The sequence below is a fragment of the Callithrix jacchus genome, chromosome 7 (assembly GCF_049354715.1).
Source record: "Callithrix jacchus isolate 240 chromosome 7, calJac240_pri, whole genome shotgun sequence".
NCBI lineage: Eukaryota > Metazoa > Chordata > Mammalia > Primates > Cebidae > Callithrix > Callithrix jacchus.
In genome coordinates this window covers 60769794-60789290 of record NC_133508.1, presented here as the reverse complement: position 1 = coordinate 60789290, position 19497 = coordinate 60769794, and the positions used below count along the sequence as shown (strand labels likewise).

The 19497-nt window shown below is 50.3% G+C and overlaps 1 protein-coding gene across 5 annotated transcripts in view; it reads left to right on the top strand.

Moving 5' to 3' along the window:
* Positions 1–19497, top strand: part of MYOM3 (myomesin 3) — a 62013-nt gene that overhangs the window by 23737 nt on the left and 18779 nt on the right. For all 5 annotated transcript variants that reach the window (XM_035308140.3, XM_035308141.3, XM_035308138.3 and 2 more), the window contains 9 exons: positions 2417–2600; positions 4791–4962; positions 8267–8388; positions 8773–8960; positions 9806–9932; positions 11382–11560; positions 15297–15411; positions 16093–16249; positions 17294–17403. In XM_035308140.3, coding sequence (XP_035164031.3) covers positions 2417–2600; positions 4791–4962; positions 8267–8388; positions 8773–8960; positions 9806–9932; positions 11382–11560; positions 15297–15411; positions 16093–16249; positions 17294–17403 — 1354 coding nt within the window. The remainder of the gene's footprint in view (positions 1–2416; positions 2601–4790; positions 4963–8266; positions 8389–8772; positions 8961–9805; positions 9933–11381; positions 11561–15296; positions 15412–16092; positions 16250–17293; positions 17404–19497) is intronic.

The following is a 19497-nucleotide window of genomic DNA, read 5'->3' as shown; positions in this document are numbered from 1 at the left end:
TCAAATCCTGGTTTTTCTGTGTGATCCAGAGTGAGTGTCCTAACTTCTCTAAGCCTCAGTTTCCTTCAGCATAAAATGAAGACCCTGCCCTGTGAAGATGAAATAAAACACAGCCCCCAGGCCAGGCAGGGTGGCTCGTGCCTGTAATCCCAGCACTTTGGGAGGCTGAGGTGGGCGGATCATGAGGTCAGGAGTTCAAGACCAGCCTGACCAACATGGTGAAACCCCATCTCTCTACTAAAAATACAAAAATTAGTTGGGTGTGATGGTACATGCCTGTAATCCCAGCTACTGAGGAGGCTGAGGCAGGAGAATCACATGAACCCAGGAGGCAGAGGTTGTAGTGAGCCAAGATTGTACGATTGCACTCCAGCCTGGGCAACAAAGCTAGACTCCAAGACTCTGTCTAAAAAAAAAAAAAAAAAAACACAGCCCACAGCCAGGGCCAGCAACCCTCAAGATCTGTCAGTACTTCCCAAGGAGGTGTCCTTGGCTGATCTCCCTGAAGCCAGAGACTCCGTTTATCTTCTCATTACTTTCTGTGCCCAGCACAATGCCTGGCACACACTAGGTGGACAGAGAAGGTTTAGGGAATAAATGAATTTAAAATTTCCAGGGAGGAATCTGTCTCCGGTTATCCAAACAAGACTCTCTTCATGTTCATGGGTAATCCTTTATCTCCGACTTAGGAAAGCTACAGATAATTGAGGATTGGTTTTGCGAGGTGGTAGTGTATCACGGTGAAGATGTTGGCGTCAGACTGCTTGGGTTCAAATCCCATCTCTGCTATTTACCAGCTGTGTGACCTTAGGCAAGTTATTTAGTCTCTCTGTGCCTCTGTATCTTCTCCTATAAAATGATGATAATAATCATACACAGCTTGTAGGGTTAATCTGAGGATCAAATCAGAGCACATAAAGACTTAGAATAGAACCTGGCACATAGTAGGTGCTCAGCAGTGTTCATGGTTCCTTATTTCTTGTCCTACCTGGGTTCTAAGCCACTGACAGCCCGATGGGCTTGGGAGGGGGAAGACCACAGAGGATGGAATCGGTGGGTCCCCTGGTGCTTCTAGGTCTTAACTCCCTCACCCAGACTCAGCAGAAAGTCTCTGGGTGCCTCCCTCATCTCTATCACCCTGGGCTCTTCACCCTCCATCTGCCCAGAGACTGGGGGTTTCTGGCTGCCTTCTGGGTCCCTGACACTGTGGAGAGTAAACAGGTTGCAGTCACCCACACCTGAGTGAAGTTAAATACCATATCCACCAGTTCTGGATGCAGGACTTTTGGCCAAGTTACTGACACTCTCTGAACGTGAGTTTCCTCATCGGCAGGGAAATTAACACCTTCCCTGCAGGGTTATTGTGAGCATTTGTTCATTTGTTCATTCGTTTGTCCCAGAAACATAGATGGAGCACCCGCCACGTGCCAGTCCTGTTCTTGCTCCTGGGGACACAGCAGTCAGGGAGAAGGGGTGCCTACGATAAATGGGATAAATCAGTAAAATATTAAGCACGGTAGTGAGTGGTAGACACTAAGGAGAAAGACATCGAGTGGGGAGAACTTGAAGTGTCGGGTGAGGGGCTGCTGATGTTTTTAGGTGGAGTGGCTGGGAGGGCCTCCCTACTCCCCAGGAAGGTGGGTTTTAAATAAAGGCCTACAGGAAGCCAGTCAAGAGATTTCTGGGGGAAGAACATTCCAGGCTGAGGGACTGACAAGTACAAAGGCCTGGAGGTGGGACTTGGGCCCTCAGGGAGCAGTAGAGAGGCACAGAGACAAAGGGCAGAGGGAATGGTGGCCAGACAGGCCGAGGGGGCAGGCCATGGGGAAGCTTTTGCTCTGAGGGAGATGCGGGGCTTGGGAGTGTCAGGGACAGGGACCTGGTCTGACCCATGCTATTAAAGGATCCCCCTGATGGCCATTTGAGACAAGACGGAATTGGGTTATGGGTAGAAACATGGAGACCAGTCAGATCATTCGGGCTCGAGGCATGCATCAAGGTTATGGTGGGGAGCAGGAGGGCAGTAAGGCATGGCTGGGTTCTGGGTACATTTTGAAGAGTGAGCCATCTGGGTTCATTGATGGAGCACATTTAGGGCATGAGAGAAAGAGAGGAAGAGCCAAGGGTGGCTCCAGGGGTTTCACGCGACAGACTGGAAGGATGGCAGCCACTAATACAACGTAGGTATGGGAAGCTCAGGAGCTGCATCGGGACAGGCTGGACGTGAGGTTTCGGTAGGCATCCAGGTGGAGAGGTGGGGAGGCAGATGGGACACAGCCCCATGCTCAGGGCAGCCTAGGCTGAATATAGAGGATCATGAGAGCACATGGGCTGGGGACAGAGATCGTGGGAGGTGACCAGCACAGAGCCGGTCAGTGTGACCTCTTAGCCAATGTGATTTCCTCTTTTTCTTCAGTCAGTCATAGGTAGCGGCACCTGGGAGGCCATTACCTCAGAAAGCCCTGTGAAATCCCCGAGATTCGCCCTTCTGGACCTGGAGAAAGGGAAGTCATATGTCTTCAGAGTGAGAGCAATGAACCGGTACGGGCTGAGTGACCCCTCGGAGCCCAGCGAGCCCATCATCTTGCGGGGCAAGCCAGGTACCCTCATGATGTGGGGGCTGGGGAGGAGGCAGGCCAGGTCAGGCTCAGGACCTGAAGCTTCAGGGGCAAAGCCCTGCCCACTTCCCTGTCCCTGCTCCCTTCTACCCATCATGAAGCTGAAAAGCAATTCAATCTCAGGCCTGGGGAGTTTTAAGACATCAAAAATCACATTTCTCTGGGTAGAAGGCTCATGGAGGGAGACAGCCTTCTGCCTTTTTTTTTTTTTGTCATGGATTCTCGCTCTGTTGCCTAGGCTCGAGTGCAGTGGTGTGATCTTAGCTCACTGCAACCTCCACCTCCCAGGTTCAAGCAATTCTCCTGCCTCAACCTCCCAAGTAGCTGGGATTATAGGCACGCATCACCATGCCCTGATAATTTTTGTATTTTTATTGGAGATGGGGTTTCACCATGCTGGCCAGGCTAGTCTCAAACTCCTGACCTCATGATTCACCCACCTCAGCCTCCCAAAGTGCTAGGATTACAGGTGTGAGCCGCTGTGCCTGGCCAGAGCCTTCTGCCTTTTTCTAGATCAGCAGTGCATGGGTTACAGAGTGCAGCTGGGTCCCACACTGTGGCTATGCAAGCAAGTGGTCTCTCCGTTCTACAGATCTCTGGCCTGCCCCTAGATCCTGCACCTCACTCCCGAGCAGGCCCCTGCTCCCTGCCTGGTGGAGACTGACCTGTCCCACTGAGCCCTGGCTTACCAGGACATAATCAACATAACAGGGACCTGGGAGAGTCATTTCCAAGCTGCACACTTTGCTGTCCTCAGTGGCCAAACCCATTGTTCGAAAGACCCTCGTTACTACTCCCACCTCTGGCTCCTTCTTGAGTCTTCCAATTACAACTCCATTCTGACCCCAGTTTCCCAGGGCTCCCACCTCTGAGGCCTCTGGATTCTGAGGTTCTTTACCCTGCCATCAGATTAGAAGGTTCCCTGTAGCTGCCGTCACCAACCAGCCCTTTAAGAAACTTTGCTACAGTGCCACCTATGCAAGAAAAGCCTGGTTTGCTGCAGGTCCCATTTAGGGAAGATTTCAAAGTTCTAGATTTGTTCAGTAATTTAGAGGGAAAAAACTACACACACACACACACACACAGAGCACATATGAACAAGTTGGTGAGCAAGTGCTGTTTTTCTTTAATTCTGGTTAGCATTTGGATCTGATTTGGGCCTGGCCAGTGAACAGTTTGTCATTAGATGTGGGCAGTCTCTAGACTAAACCAGACTTAAATTACACCAGGCAAGGCTCTGGTATAATTCAGAAAGGAAGGGATGGCAGAGCTAGAGGCAAAGCCTTCAAAGAGGTGAGGAGTGAAGACCTGGGATAGGCAGGACCTTAGGAAAAAGAAGAGAGGAAGAAAAACAGAGCAGGTCAAGAAACAGAAGCTTGGAGGAGTCCAATGTTTGGAGGCCAAAAGAAAATAGAGAACCACCAAAGGATGCATAAGGAGTTTGAGAAGTAAAAAGAGAACTAGGAATATCATGCACTTGCCATCCATCAGTCCATCTAGCCATCTATTCATCCATCCATCTATCGATCCATCCATTTATTCATCCATGTATCCACCTGTTCATCCATCCATCCATCCATCCATACAACCATCCATTCATCCGACCAACCAACCGTCCATCCATTCATTCAACCATCCATCCATTCATCCATTCATCCAACCATCCATCCATCCACCCAACCATCCATCCATCCATCCATCCATCCATCCATCCATCCATCCATCCATCCATCCATTCAACCAACCATCCATCTATCCATTGAACAAGTTACAGCAGGCCCTACCTCAAGGAGCTTAGTTTCAGGGAGACTGAAAATCAGTAAAGAAGTTTCAAAAAAAGAAAACTGCGATTAAAGATAAGGACTGAGGGAAGCTTTCAGATTTGGTGACTTTCACGTGAGAGAGAGAGTGTGTGTGTAAGGATGAATGAGTGAGTGTGCTTTTTGCTTTAGTGGGAAAGCAGAGATGCTCAGAGATAAGCGGAGAGAGGGCTTTTAGGTCCATACACTTCTGGGCCTAGGAATGAGCTGCCCAAAGTCCCTGACAGGTCAGGAATTCATGCAGCTTGATTGCTACAGGAGCTCCTCCTAGCCTCCCCCCATGCTCTTCCCCTTCCCTAGCCTGAGAGCCACATAACAGCCTTCTAATTCAGTCCATGTTTCTATATTTTAGCTACCCTCCCTCCTCCAGCTCAAGTTCAAGCTTTCCGAAACACACAGACCTCTGTCTCCCTGACCTGGGATCCCGTGAAAGATTCAGAGCTCCTGGGTTATTACATCTACTCCCGGGAGGTGGGGTCATCTGAGTGGCAAACAGTCAACAACAAACCCATCCAAGGCACCAGGTACGTCTGCCCACCTGTATCAGTCTGTCCTCACACTGCTATAAAGACATACCTGAGACTGGGTAATTTCTTTTATAAAGAAAAGAGGTTTAATCAGCTCATAGTTCTGCAGGCTGTACAGGCTTCTGCTTCTAGGGAAGCTTCAGGAAACTTACGATTATGGCGGAGGTGAGGGGGAAGGAAGCACATCTTACATGGTGGGAGCAGGAGAGGGAGAAAGAGCAAAGCAGGAAGTGCTACACACTTCCAAACAACCAGGTCTCATGAGAACTTGCTCCCTATCTTGAGAGCGGCAAAGGGGAAATCCGCCCCCATGATCCAATCTCCTCCCATGACATCCCTCCCCCAATACTAGGGATTACAATTCAACATGAGATTTGGGTGGGGACACAGAGCCAACCCAGATCACCCTGCTTTCTGCACCAGAGCATCCTTGAAGTGGGGGGTGCCATAATAATAATGAAGCCCCACATGCACAGTATTTCCCCTGCGCCAGGTACTGTTCTAGTATTTTTCATATGGGAGGTCAGTTGGTTCTACCTGCGAGGCTATATGTATAGGACTATTATTTTTATAGTCATTTTACAGATGAAGAAACTGAGGCATGGAGAGTTTGAGTAACTTACCAAAGCTCCTGTAGCTTAGTAAGTGGCAGGACTGGGACTTGAACCCAGATGGTCTTTGTCAACAAACACTTGCTGAGAATGTGCTATTTGTAGGACTCTGTGAACAGAGATGACCATGGCTTGGTCTCATCCCTCTAGGAGCTTAGAGCCAGAGAGAGGTGGGGAGAGCAGAGCAGTGGAGGGCTTCGGAGCCAGGGAGGCATGGTTCAGGCTCCACACCACCCCTCACCCTTTCTGTATTAGTCAGGGTTCTCTAGAGGGACAGGCTAATAGGATAGATGTATATATGAAAGGGGGGTTATTAAGGAGTATTGACTCACACAATTGCAAGGTAAAGTTCTACAATCGTCTGTCTGCAAGCTGAGGAGCAAGGAAGCTAGTCTGAATCCCAAAACCTCAAAAGTAGGGAGGCCAACAGTGCAGCCTTCAGTCTGTGGCCAAAGGTTAAGAGCTCCTGGCAAACCACTGGTATAAGTCTGAGTACAGAAGCTGAAGAACTTGGAGTCCAATGTTCTAGGGCAGGAAGCATCCAACGTGGCAGAAAGATGAAGGCCTGAAGACTCATCCAGTCTCGTCCTTCCATATTCTTCTACCTGCTTTATCCTAGCCATGCTGGCAGCCAATTAGATGGCACCCACCCAGACTGAGGGCAGGTCTGCCTCTCCCAGTCTGCTGACTCAGATGTTAAATCTCCTGTAGCAGCACCCTCACAGACGCACCCAGGAATAACTCTTTGCATCCTTAAACCAATCAAGTCGACACTCAACATTAACCATCACCCTCTGAGCCTCAGTTCCCTCCTCTGTAAACCAGGAGGGTGGGGGTGCATTCCTGGCCTCTGGACATTCCAACTCGAACTCCACTCTGAGGTTCCCTCCTCATTCCTGGGACGGAATGACCCTCGTCCTAGCAGGCACAGTGAGTCCTGGGGCTTCTGGACTGGTAACTTCCCTTGATATAGGAGCTCTGTGGGAGAGGGACCTTAGGTGATGATACCTCTTCCTTCCCTTTCCATCAGACAACTGGCCAAGCCTTGAGCACACCTGGCTGGGCTGCCCTCACCCTGGGCCATGAGCCAAGGTCATCTGGCCAAGGAAAAGGAACAGGCCCGGTGCCCCACTGGTCTTTGGTGCCTCACAGTCAGCTGCAAGGAGTCCCTTCTGCTTTGTTACCAGAAACAGTTAAAATTCCCAAGTTGGAGAATAATCAGGTTTTGACTAATTAGCTCAGAGTCAACCTTATCCCTAGAAGAAGACCTCTCCCCCCACTTGCATTCAGCTGTGCTTCCCTAAAGGGGAGGCCCAGGGTTGAAGGAAGGTTAGCATGAAGGGAGCGGCATGACCAGGGGAAGTAGCACATGGAGGTGAAGGCAGCATGCTGCTCTGGCATGTCCAGAGAGCTTGTCCCATGGGTGCCTGTCATCTGTTACATGTGTCATGGCTGGAAAGAGGCTACACCCTGCTGCCCAGGAGTTGGAGCCTCGGCGACAACAGAAAGAGAGTTCAGTTGGGCTGTGGTGGTCCAGGTCACTGTGGAATCATCAGGTGCCACAGAACCTGGCTCACAAAAATATCTGAATGAGTGAATGAATGAGTGCTGAGTGGACAGGTGCTGCACTGGCGCTCGGGAGACCTGGCTACCCTCTGGGCTGAGCCCCTAATTGGCTCTGTACTTCTGGCCATCTCTCCTGCTGTGGGAGTGCTTCCCTACATGAAACATGAAAAAATTGGATAGTTTCATCCCTAAGGGCCCCTCCAACACCCAAGACTTTGTCCTCATCTCCAAAAGAGGGATACGTAACAGCATCTTCCCCAGAGAGTGTTGTGAGGAGTACCTGGTGGATAGACATAAAGTGAGTCCTAGACAAGGGCACACTGCCATCGTCATCATCATCGTTGTCATCTGTTGTCAACAGGGTCTGGGAGTCATCCCAGCCTCCCCTGTTCAGGTGCTCCCTGACCGTCACCCGCTTCAGTGCTGCCTTCATCCCATAAAGACATGTTCCCCCACTTAGGTGCACTCGTCCCCAAGCAGAGAGCTTGCTGCTCTGTCAGCTGTCCACACTTGATGTGATTAAAGTCCTGGGGACTGCTCAGGGACCACTGGCTGAGAGGAGCTCCCTGCAAAAGAAGATTTGCTCTCAGAGAATGTTGATAGATGAAGAGAGAGAAAGAGGTCCACAATTTGGGTTTTATCAAAAAAGGGACAGGATGAGAAGGACATTTTTATCTAGGCCAGAGCACCCCTGCATGTCTCTGGATGACAGCTTTCTCTGAGGGGCTCTGAAAGGACTCTACGTTTTCACATCACAGCATGAGTGCAGGTATTAACAGCCACATCTTCTTTTTCAAGGACAAAGCCCAAAGTCCTGAAGATGTACCACGTGGCGCTGGAGTTGGCTGCCTTTGCTTTAAATTGGTACCTTTCCTAGTGTATTTGCATTTTAATGGTGGATCTGGAAAAGCAAACACCCTTTAAAACCCTCAGGACTACCTCCTCCACAGTGCCATTTCAGGCATTGCCATGGGATCCAGGGCAATACTTTTAGGAAGAATTGACCTGGCACCTTCAAATTCTACCATGCTGGGGACCTCTTATTCCACAAAGTTGTTCTAGAAAGTTTGGGAATGTCTCCAGGCCGTTTGTACATCCATGAAAGCTGCCCATTTCCCTCCCAGGTTTACAGTTCCTGGTCTGCGGACGGGGAAGGAGTACGAGTTTTGTGTCCGGTCAGTCAGCGAGGCTGGGGTAGGCGAGAGCTCAGCCGCCACTGAGCCCATCAGGGTCAAGCAGGCTCTGGGTGAGTGCAAGGGCAGGTCCAGCCTGCAAACCTCCATGGGCTGGGCGGGGAGCTGTGGCTCATAACCACATCCTGGAGGGACCAGTCCTGGTGGCCAGTGGTGCATATGCCCTCTGAGGGGAACTGGAGCTGGCACTGGCCACCCTTTCCTTTGGGGAGGAAGTAACCCTGGCTTGAGGTCATGGAATGAGGCCCTGGTAGCTTCAGGAGATGGGGAAGCACTCAGGCCCAGAAACCTGAGGCTCAGACACTGCTGGCTCAGGGAAAACTCTGTGGAGTAGGGTGGCCACCCACTAGGGGAGGCTCATTGGCTCCCTCAGGGCCCACTGTCCAATCCAGCCACTCCCAGGGAGCAGCTGTCCTCGTCTCCTTACCTCCCTGTAGCTACCCCATCTGCCCCATATGGCTTTGTCCTCCTGAACTGCGGGAAGAATGAAATGGTCATTGGGTGGAAACCCCCCAAGCGTCGCGGAGGTGGCAAGATCCTGGGCTACTTCCTGGACCAGCACGACTCAGAGGAGCTGGACTGGCACGCGGTCAATCAGCAGCCCATCCCCACCCGGGTCTGCAAGGTGAGGCTGGAAAGTGGCCGCAGCCTGTGTCGTGACTTGTTCAGCAGAGACTGGAGGCCACTGTTTGAGTCTTGGAGTCTGACAGAGACTGACAGAGTTCTCAAGTTCCCCTGCCTTAGCCATCCAGCTCATTTTCCAGTGCAGACCCACCTTGAACAGAACTGTTTAGAGCCCCCAAGAATCCCAACACTTTGCTGGGGGCAGTGGCTCACACCTGTAATCACAGCACTTCGGGAGGCCAAGGTGGGAGGATCACCTGAGGTTGGAAGTTCGAGACCAGCCTGACCAACATGGAGAAACCCCATCTCTACTAAAAATACAAAGTTAGCCAGGCGTGGTGACACATGCCTATATTCCCAGCTACTCAGGAGGCTGAGGCAGGAGAATTGCTTGAACCCAGGAGGCAGAAGTTACAGTGAGCCAAGATTGCACCATTGCACTCTAGCCTGGGCAGCAAGAACAAAACTCTTGTCTCAAAAAGAAAAGAATCCCAGCACTTTGGGAGGTTGAGGCAGGTGGATTGTTTGAGCTCAAAAGTCCGAGACCAGCCAGCAACATGTTCGAAACCCTGACTCTACAAAATATGCAAAAATTAGCTGAGTGTGGTGACATGTACCTGCAGTCCTGGCTACTCAGGAGACTGAGATGGGAGGATTGCATGAGCTCAGAAGGTTGAGGCTGCAGTGAGCCATGTTCATGCCACGGCACTCTAGCCTGGGTGACAAAATGAGAGCAAGTCTCAAAAAATAAAAATAAAAGCAAAGTCCCCACAGACCTCTTGCTCTGAGTCACTCCCCATCCCTCCCCCAGCCTCAGCCTCACAGTCTGTGTTTCTGCTTCTCAAGGTTAGTGACCTTCATGAAGGCCACTTCTATGAGTTCCGTGCCCGGGCTGCCAACTGGGCAGGTGTTGGCGAGCTGTCAGCACCCAGCAGCCTGTTTGAGTGCAAAGAGTGGACGATGCCCCAGCCAGGTGAGAGGTCTGAAGGTCTAAAGTCCACTGCCTGCCCTTTCCTCCCTCCCCAAACCTACCCGATGAGATGAAGGCCACTGCACTCCTCTCTGCACTCAGGCTTGCACTGTTTCTCCCCACCCCAGGCCCCTGGCCCTTCCACACACTGACTCTATAATTCCTGACACAGATAGAGTCCTCAGCCTGTCTTAAAAGACCCCTGATTGGCTGAGTGCAGTGGCTCACACCTGTAATCCTAACATTTTGGGAGACTGAGATAGGTGGATCACCTGAGGTCAGGAGTTCTAGACCAGCCTGGCCAACATGGTGAAACCCCATCTCTACTAATAATACAAAATTAGCCAGATATGGTGACACATGCCTGTAATCCCAGCTATTTGGGTGGCTGAGGCATGAGAATTGCTTGAACCCTGGAGGAGGAGTTTACAGTTAGCCAAGATTGCGCCACTGCACTCCAGTCTGAATGACAGAGTAAGTCTCCATCTCAAAAAAAAAAAAAAAAAAAAAAGGACCCCTGATCTGAGCCATCAACTGGCTCTGTACCCCAGCACAAACTATTCCCTAACTCGAGACACTGCCTGAGCTTTGCTTCTGGCCATAGACCATGGCCATAGCGCACTGCTAGGGTGAGCAGCTAGTGCTGGTTTGCCTGAGACTTTCAGTTTACTAATGAAAATCCCATGTCCCAGGAACCCTCTTAGTCTTGGACAGATGGACAGTTGGCCACCCTACCCACTGCTCCCATAACCGTGTAAGCCTTCTCACAGATGAGCCCTTTACCTCCCACTGAGGAAGGAGAATCACACCCTTCCATTGCTTTGTTCAGCTCAGTTCTGTTTTCTACACAAAACCTCTACCTGAGTGGCAGGTAATTACAACGTATGATGCTTTCAACAGCAACAATGATAAACAACTAATATTTATTGGGTACTTACTAGGTACCAGATACTTTTCATAAATATTCTCCCTAATGCTCACAGAAGCACTGTATTATAAGAACTATTATTATCCCCATTTTACAGATGAGGGGACAGGAGCGTAGAGGCTAAGTAACTCGCCCAGAGCCCCCATATCTGAAAAGGGCGGAGCTTCAACACTAACCCCAGAGGTCTGACTCTGGAAGTCACACCCTTGGCCTGGACACTAAACACTGAAGCACTTTAGAAGAATTAATGCTTTCTGGGATGGGGACGGGGAAGGTCAGTGAAGCTTCCTGGAGGAGGGGAGGCTGAGCACATTTTGAAAAGTTAACCCCGTTTCAGGCCCAGAGCCAAGCTTTGTCATGATGCCAAGGCTGACCAGGGCTCGGTGACACCCAGAGCAGGCCCTTCCAGGCTTGATTGTGACGGATGGATTGACAAGCTTATTGACTGACCACTGGGATTGCTGCCCACCTGGCTTCCTGGCTGCCCAACTCATACATGTCTGCCCATCTCTGATTTCTCACAGGCCCCCCGTATGATGTCCGGGCTTCCGAGGTACGGGCCACATCCCTGTTACTGCAGTGGGAACCCCCACTGTACACAGGGGCTGGGCCTGTCACCGGTTACCACATCAGTGTCCAGGAGGAAGGCTCTGAGCAGTGGAAGCCGGTCACCCCAGGCCCCATCTCTGGCACCCACCTGAGGGTAAGTTCTTGTGCCTTTGTGCCCTGCCACTAGAGCATCAGAGATGGAATGACCACCAGACCTCACTGCCCTCCCTTAATGGCAGAAGAGGACCAGAGAGGGGGAGTGATTTACCTAGGGTCACACAGCAAGTTGGTAGTAGGTCTGGCTAGCTGGTGCCCATATCCTGCTCCATGCTAGGCAGATACCTCCCTAAAGATTCACTTGCTGCCAAGTGCAGTGGCTCATGCCTGTAATCCCAGCACTTTGGGAGGCCGAGGCAGGCGGATCACAAGGTCAGGAGATCGAGACCATCCCGTCAACATGGTGAAACCCCATCTCTACTAAAAATACAAAAAATTAGCTGGGCGTGGTGGTGCACACCTGTAGTTCCAGCTACTCGGGAGGCTGAGACAGGAGAATTGCTTGAACCTGGGAGGCGGAGGTTGTGGTATGCTGAGATCACACCACTGCACTCCAGCCTGGGCAACAAGAGCAAAACTCTGTCTCAAAAAAAAAAAAAAAAAGACTCACTTGCTATCAGCCAGGTATATCAGCCTTTGCACAAGCATACCCCTTGATCCAGGAATTCTGCTTCTGGGACTGAATTATAGAGAAGTAATTAGGCAAATGTGCAAAGATCTAAGGACAAGGATGCTTCTTGAACCTTGCTGATAATGGCTCAAGCTGGAAACAACTTAAACGTTTATTAGTAGGGGATGCTTCAGTTAACCACAGTGCACCTTAAAGGTGGAATCCTGTGCCAGGCAGTACAAAGAATAAGGCAGTTAAAGGAACAAAACAGTAAAAAGAATGGAGATGGGCAGGGCTTGGTGGCTCATTCCTTTCATCTCAACACTCTGAGGAGGCCAAGATGGAAGGATTGCTCAAGCTCAGGAGTTCAAGACCAGCCTGGGAAACATGGAGAAACCTCATCTCTACAAAAAATAGTTTAAAAATTAACCAAGTATGGTGGTATATGCCTGTAATCCCAGCTACTTGGGAGACTGAAGTGGGAGGATCACCTGAGCCCAGAAAGGTCCAGGCTACATACAGGGAGCCATGATCGTACCACAACACTCCAGCCTGGGGGACAGAGCAAGACCCTGTCTCAAATAAAAAAAAAAGAATGAGGTGGACCTACATGTATTGTGCATGTACTGAAACAAAAGGATATCCATCCTATGTGGCTAAGAAAAAGCAGAATACAGAGTAGGATATCCATATTAATAGTATATGATACATATAATGTGTAGTATATCATACAGATAACTAAACATGTATGCAGATACATGTTCTCAATTTAAATGTGAAACAAACTCTAGAGTCTTTGGCTAAATGAAAGTCTAGCAGAATCACTGATTTTGTTCTCCTGGTGTGGTGGCTGTTTTAACTTCCACACATGCAGGAGGGAAGGAATCACAAATAGTCTTCTGGTCTCACCAAGACAACTCACAAATACTTATACATATCAAGAAACAAAGATGTCTTTTGAAGCATTATTAGCAGATGCAAACGTCCAACTTAGACAGTCAGAGTTAAACCTCCAGGTGACTGAAGGCCATTTTCACAGGCCAGAGTGTCTACACCGAAGGCCAGTGTGTCTCAGAGACCTCCTTTATTTGAGGAACATTTGCAAGAATGTAATGTGGATTAGGTTCCATTTTCTGCAGCCCTAGGGAAAGGGAAAGTATTTCTCCAGCCTGTTTTCCTGGGTGCTTTTCCCCAGCAGGCAGGAGGATATGCAGTTTTCAGGCTCATTGGTCAACATTTCACTAGGGAGCACCCAGAGGAAAGAAGGCTGGCTCAAGAAGCCCAAAACAATAGGAAAGAATAAGACATTCACAAATAGTATACCATGCATATCCTGTTTCTAGGTGGATTATGGGCTGGTAAAAGTCTAAAAAGATTTTGGCTGAGCACAGGGTCCTCATGCCTGTAATCCCAGCACTCTAGGAGGTTGAGACGGGTGGATCTCCTGAGGTCAGGAGTTCAAGCCAGCCTGGCCAATATCTTGAAACCTCATCTCTGCAAAAAACAAAATACCAAAATTAGCCACATGTGGTGGCACATACCTGTAATCCCAGCTACACAGGAGGCTGAGGCAGGAGAATCACTTGAACCCAGGAGGCAGAGGTTGCAGTGAGCCAAGATCCCACCACTGCACTCCAGCCTGGGTGACAGAGCAAGACTCCATCTAAAAAAAAAAAAGAAGTCTACGAAGCTTTTTACCAAATTGTTCATTCTGGTCATCTCTGGGGGAAGGCCTGCCAGCGGAGCTTTAGTCCATCATTTCATGTTCTACTCTATTACTTAAAAATTTTCCCAACTAGTGTGTATTTCTTTTATAATAGGAAAAAGTTAAAATATTTTCATTTTACAAAACAATGAAATAAGGTCACCTCAGACATAATCAGGGAAGAGGGGTCTCAGCCAGGGGACTCTGCTGAGACCTTGAGGTCTTCACCTGTATGAGTGGTCTCACCCCGCCTGCATGTAGGTTGGCCCAGGCCAGGGCCGGACAGCCTAGGTGACCTGGCACCGACTTCTGCATGTGGACAGTTGGCCATCATTCGGTCGGGAAGTTGTTGGCTAAACACTTCTTCACACTGCTTTAATGCCAGGCCTGGACCAATTCCTAGGCATGAGAAGCTAAGTAAGTCACAGTTCTTGGGTAGCAGGCACTGACGATACTGTGTGACAAATGCTGCAATGGAGGGGGTCTCAGGAATTCTGGATGCTCAAAGGAGAAGGTGCAAGGGGCTTCCTGGAATCCATGTATCTGCCCAAACTGGGTGGTGAAGCACGGGCTACACTGGAGTAAGTCAGAGAGGGAGGCGGGAGGGCATTTCAGCCAGCGCGCTCAGCAAGGGCAAAGGCAGGGAGGTGTGAAATGACGTGATGGATGTGGGGACGCTGAGAGAGCTGTGGAGTGAAGGGGACAGATGGAGGGGCAAGAGGACAACAGGCAAAAGCCAGGTTAGGAAGACTAGAGGTACTCAACCTTGAAATTTGAACTTGACCTTGAAGGCCACTAAAAGATGTAAGCATCATCAGATTGGCAGAGGGAAAGACAGACAGGGGGAGAAGCATCCCAGGGCAGAAATGCCCTTTAGGAAACTGTTGGATTACACCAGGTGAGGAGAAATGAAGCCTCCAACACAGCCGTGGCTGGGACCTGGAGGGAAGTGGCCACATTTAAGAAACATTAGGAAGACTAGGAGCAGTGGCTCATACCTGTGATCACAGCACTTTGGGTGGCTAAGGCAGGTAGATCACCTGAGGTGAGGGGTTCAAGACAGCCTGGCCAACATGGGGAAACCCCGTCTCTACTAAAAATACAAAAATTAGCTGGGGGTGGTGGCGGGTACCTGTAATCCCAGCTACTTGGGAGGCTGAGGCAGGAGAATCACTTGAATCCGAGAAGTGGAGGTTGCAGTGGGCAGAGATCACGTCACTGCACTTCAGCCTGAGCGACAAGAGCGAAACTCCATCTCAGAAAAAAGAAAAAGAAACGTTAGGGAAATAAAACAGATGGAACCTGGTGACTGGTAGAGAGGGCCCAAGAAAAGGATGGCAAAGACAATCCCCGGATGTTGAACGGATGTCTGTGTCACATGGAAAGACGAGGGACACAGGAAGAGAGAGGGTTTTCTTGCTGAGAGCAGCTCCCTGAGTGGTTCCCTGCACGCTGGGTCCCGGGTTTCAGGAAGAGTCACTGTTGTCCTCACTGCTGGCTCTTGCCCTCTGCTCCCAGGTTTCTGACTTGCAGCCAGGAAAGAGTTATGTGTTCCAGGTACAGGCCATGAATTCAGCTGGTCTGGGGCAACCGTCCATGCCCACTGATCCCGTGTTCCTGGAGGACAAGCCAGGTAGGGGTGGCCGGAGAGGCCAGAGCTCTGCCACTGGGCTGTGCCATCGGGACGGGTGGGGTTCAAGGGAAGTTGGGAGAAGCCTGATGCTGTGCTAGGCCCTCACACTCCTCTGGCCCTCCAGCAAACCCCTGAGGGAGGGGTCATCATCCCACATTTGCACTGATCTTATTATAGGTCGGAGAAGTTTAACCAGGTCACACGCTGGTATATGACAGAGTCACTCAGCTCTCCCAACTATATAAAGCATGTTCTCCTTCCATTCTTTTAATTATTCATTCATTTAACAAATATTTAGTGATCCCCACATTGCACTGGGAATACAGGAGTGAATGAGAAAGTATAGGGGTCAGGCGGAGCAGAGGACAGTAAACAAGTAAACTATTACATAAGGAAAGCGACTTAAGATAGGAATAAGTGCTTTATTATAAAAGAAATAAAACAGGGTGATAGAACGGGGCAAGGTTGCTTAGCGACGGCAGTCAAGGAGGGCCTCTCTGAGGAGGTGACATTTGAGCTGAGAAGGAGCCAGATCATGCAAGGCCTTGGCAGCCGCAGGAAGGAGTCAAGTTTATTGTTATTAAGTGCAATGGGCAGTCCCTGGAGGTTTAAGCACGGGAGGGTATGACCTGGTTTATTATGCATAAACATCCACTGCCCTCTGTTGGATCTCGCCCTTAGATGCCCATGAGATCGAGGTTGGTGTGGATGAAGAGGGCTTTATCTATTTGGCTTTCGAAGCCCCTGAAGCCCCAGATTCCTCAGAGTTTCAGTGGTCCAAAGACTACAAGGGTCCACTGGACCCCCAGAGGGTCAAGATCGAGGATGAAGTTAACAAGTAAGTGAGGGGAGAGGAGAAACAACTGCTCAACGGGACCCAAATGCTGTCAGAGGAGCTGGCAGAGGCTCCTGGCTGAGGCCACAGGGCAGGACTCATTGGTGATGGTTGAAAGGCTCTGCTCGGTCTTTCACTGATGATGCTGACTGCCACCTTAGTGAGAAGAGTGGAGAGTGCATTTAAGGGGCTGCAATGGTGCTATTTTTTCTTTTCTTTCTTCTTTTTTTTTTGGTTCGAGACAGGGTCTTGCTCTGTTGCCCAGGCTGTGCAATGGCATGATCTCGGCTCACTGCAGCCTTGACCTCCCAAGCTCAAGCAATCCTCCTGCCTCAGCCTCCTGAGTAGCTAAGATTATATGCACATGTCATCATGCCTGGCTAATTTTTGTATGTTTTGTAGAGATGGGGTCTCACGATGTTGTCCAGGCTGGTCTCTAACTCCTGAGCTCAACCAATCCTCCCCGCTTAGCCTCCCAAAGTGCTGGGATTACAGGCGTGAGCCACTGCACTCAGCCAATGGCACCATTCTTCTGGAGATTCCTTTTCTGCAGGGAACTGTATGTGCCTCTGACTCAGGACCTTCAAGGAGACCTTCAAGGAGGACTTGGTTTCTAGCCTGGGTGCCAGGGACCTGCTCTTGCAAGTTGTCAGTACTCAGGTTCCTCATCTATAACATGAAGAGTTGGACCAGATGACCACAAGAGCCCCTGTCAAATGCCCATGTCTCACTCCTCCCCCAGCACCTCGTGGCTTCAGCTGTGTCCAGCAAGGCATAAATCCTACACCTCAAGCCCTGGAAGAGGTCAGGGTGGTGTGGCCAGTGCAGATCCAGTGCCAGAGAGCCCAGATTATGGCACCATTGAAAGTGCCAGGCCAGAGGGGACTCTGAGAAGGTGGAAGGAGCCAGCTGCCCCTGCTTCCTGACTTGGCCAGGGTCTGCATGGGGTACAGGCTCACCAGAGGCAACCTGGACTCCCTGGCTCCCAGGCCAGTGCACAGGACTAAGAAGCTCCTCTCAGAGCCTCTGCACACCTCTCTCTGCCAGGTCCAAGGTCATCCTGAAAGAACCTGGCCTCGAGGATGTGGGCACCTACTCAGTCATAGTCACTGATGCTGATGAAGACATCTCAGCAAGCCACACACTGACCGAGGAAGGTAATGCACCTCCCCCCACCACCACCTCCCAGCAAGCCACACCCTGACCGAGGAAGGTAATGCACCTCCCCCCCGACCCCCTCCCCAGAGAGAGAGTCTCAAACACAAGTGCCCACAGAGGTCAGCAAAAAGCAACCAAAATGAGTAAAGTGGAAATTTCCACAGAGAAGTCGGCCCTCACCAGCCCATTTTTCCATCAACAAATACCTATTGAGCCCTGAAGATTACATCAGTGAACTCAACAGGCAAAAATCCCTACCCAGTGAAATTCACATTTTTTTGGTCTCTCTTTTGTTTTCCCATTTTTTTGCTTTTTTTCTTTTTTGAGACAGAGTCTCACTCTGTCACCCAGGCTGGAGTGCAATGGCACAATCTCAGCTCACTGCAACCTCCACCTCTTGGGTTCAAGCAATTCTCCTGCCTCGGCCTCCTGAGTAACTGGGATTACAGGCATGTGCCACCAGTCCTAGATAACTTTTGTATTTTTAGTAGAGACAGGGTTTCACCATGTTGGCCAGGCTGGTCTCGAACTCCTGACCTCAAGTGATCTGCCCGCCTTGCCTCCCAACGTGCTGGGATTACAGGAGTGAGCCACCGCACCTGGCCTGTTTTCCCACTTTTAGTAAAAGCAAAGGTACTAGAATTATTTTTACTTCCTTCTATAGCCCCAAAAAACAACAGTGCAAGTGTGATGATAAATTGCAAATGGCAGTTGGTCTGAGAAATGGGGTGACAATAGGGAGTGTTGGGGACTGTGGGTAACCAGACAGTGAATAGCATGTCCAAAGGACCAACCATATTTGATAAATCAAACTGAACCAAAGCCTGTGCTCATGACCAATGAGACTCACGCTCTGCTACCTCCATAGCAACTGGGATGGCCCTTGCCCATTGTCTGCCCTGCTCATGGCACATGAGGCCTTTTGATTTTAAGAATCAGAAGCCAGAGAGACCCGGGTTCCAATTCCAGTTCCATAATTTGCTGGCTCATTTTAGACAAGTCACGCCACCTTACTGGGCCTCACCCGTGAAGAGGGATTATAATCCCTGGCTGCCCCCACCTGAAGCAGTATTGTTCTGCAGCCACAATCAGATCATCCTATCCAAACTAAGGCCATCCACAAAAATGATGGTGTTTTTTTTTTTGTTTTGTTTGCTGTGTGCTTCCCATGAATCTAGACTGTTAAGGATTCTGGGGCTTACTAGGGAAATGAGGAATGGGCTTTGCCCCTGACAGTTCATTCACAGGGTCCATATTGACTGAGCACCTACTGTGTACAAGACACTCATGTAGGTTCAGGGCTCACCTTAGCAGGAGAGGCAACACAAAGAAGCAGTCAGCAGGCGGGTGCCGTGGCTCACGCCTGTAATCCCAGCACTTTGGGAGGCCGAGGTGGGTGGATCACCTGAAGTCAGGAGTTCAAGACCAGCCTGGCCAACATGGTGAAACCCTGTCTCTACTAAAAATACAAAAATTAGATGGGTGCAGTGGCACATGCCCTGTAATCCTAGCTACTTCGGAGGCTGAGGCAGGAGACTTGCTTGAACCAGGGAGGCAGAGGTTACAGTGAGCCCAGATCACACCATTGTACTCCAGCCTGGGCAACAAGAGCAAAACTCCGTCTCAAAAAAAAAAGAAAAAGAAGAAGCAGTCAGCAAATGAGACAGCATTCTAGAACAGTCCGAGACTTCTGGGCTGCAATGCTTGGTGTGTGGTCCAGACCCTGGGACCCTGGGACAGCATATGACAGGGATAAGCAATGAGGCCCTGGCACCAGTGGTCCTAGAGTGACCAGAGGGGGACGGTAACGCTCAGCCCACAGCACTGCAGAGGACTAATGAGGTGTGCAGAACCAGGCACATGCCAGGCACTCCTCCAGGGTGGTGGGACTTGATCTAGGCCTTGAAGGACAGAAGACGCAGCAATCTCAGGGTGACCAGCAGTAGTGCTGGCATCACCCTCAGTGCCCCAGGGCAAATGCCCACAGAGCTCATCATGGCCCCTAAGAAGCCAAGGGACCCCACATTGCGGGGAGGTGTCTCTTGGAAATTTGACCCAGCACAGGATCCTAGGATGGCTCCCATGGGCCCCCC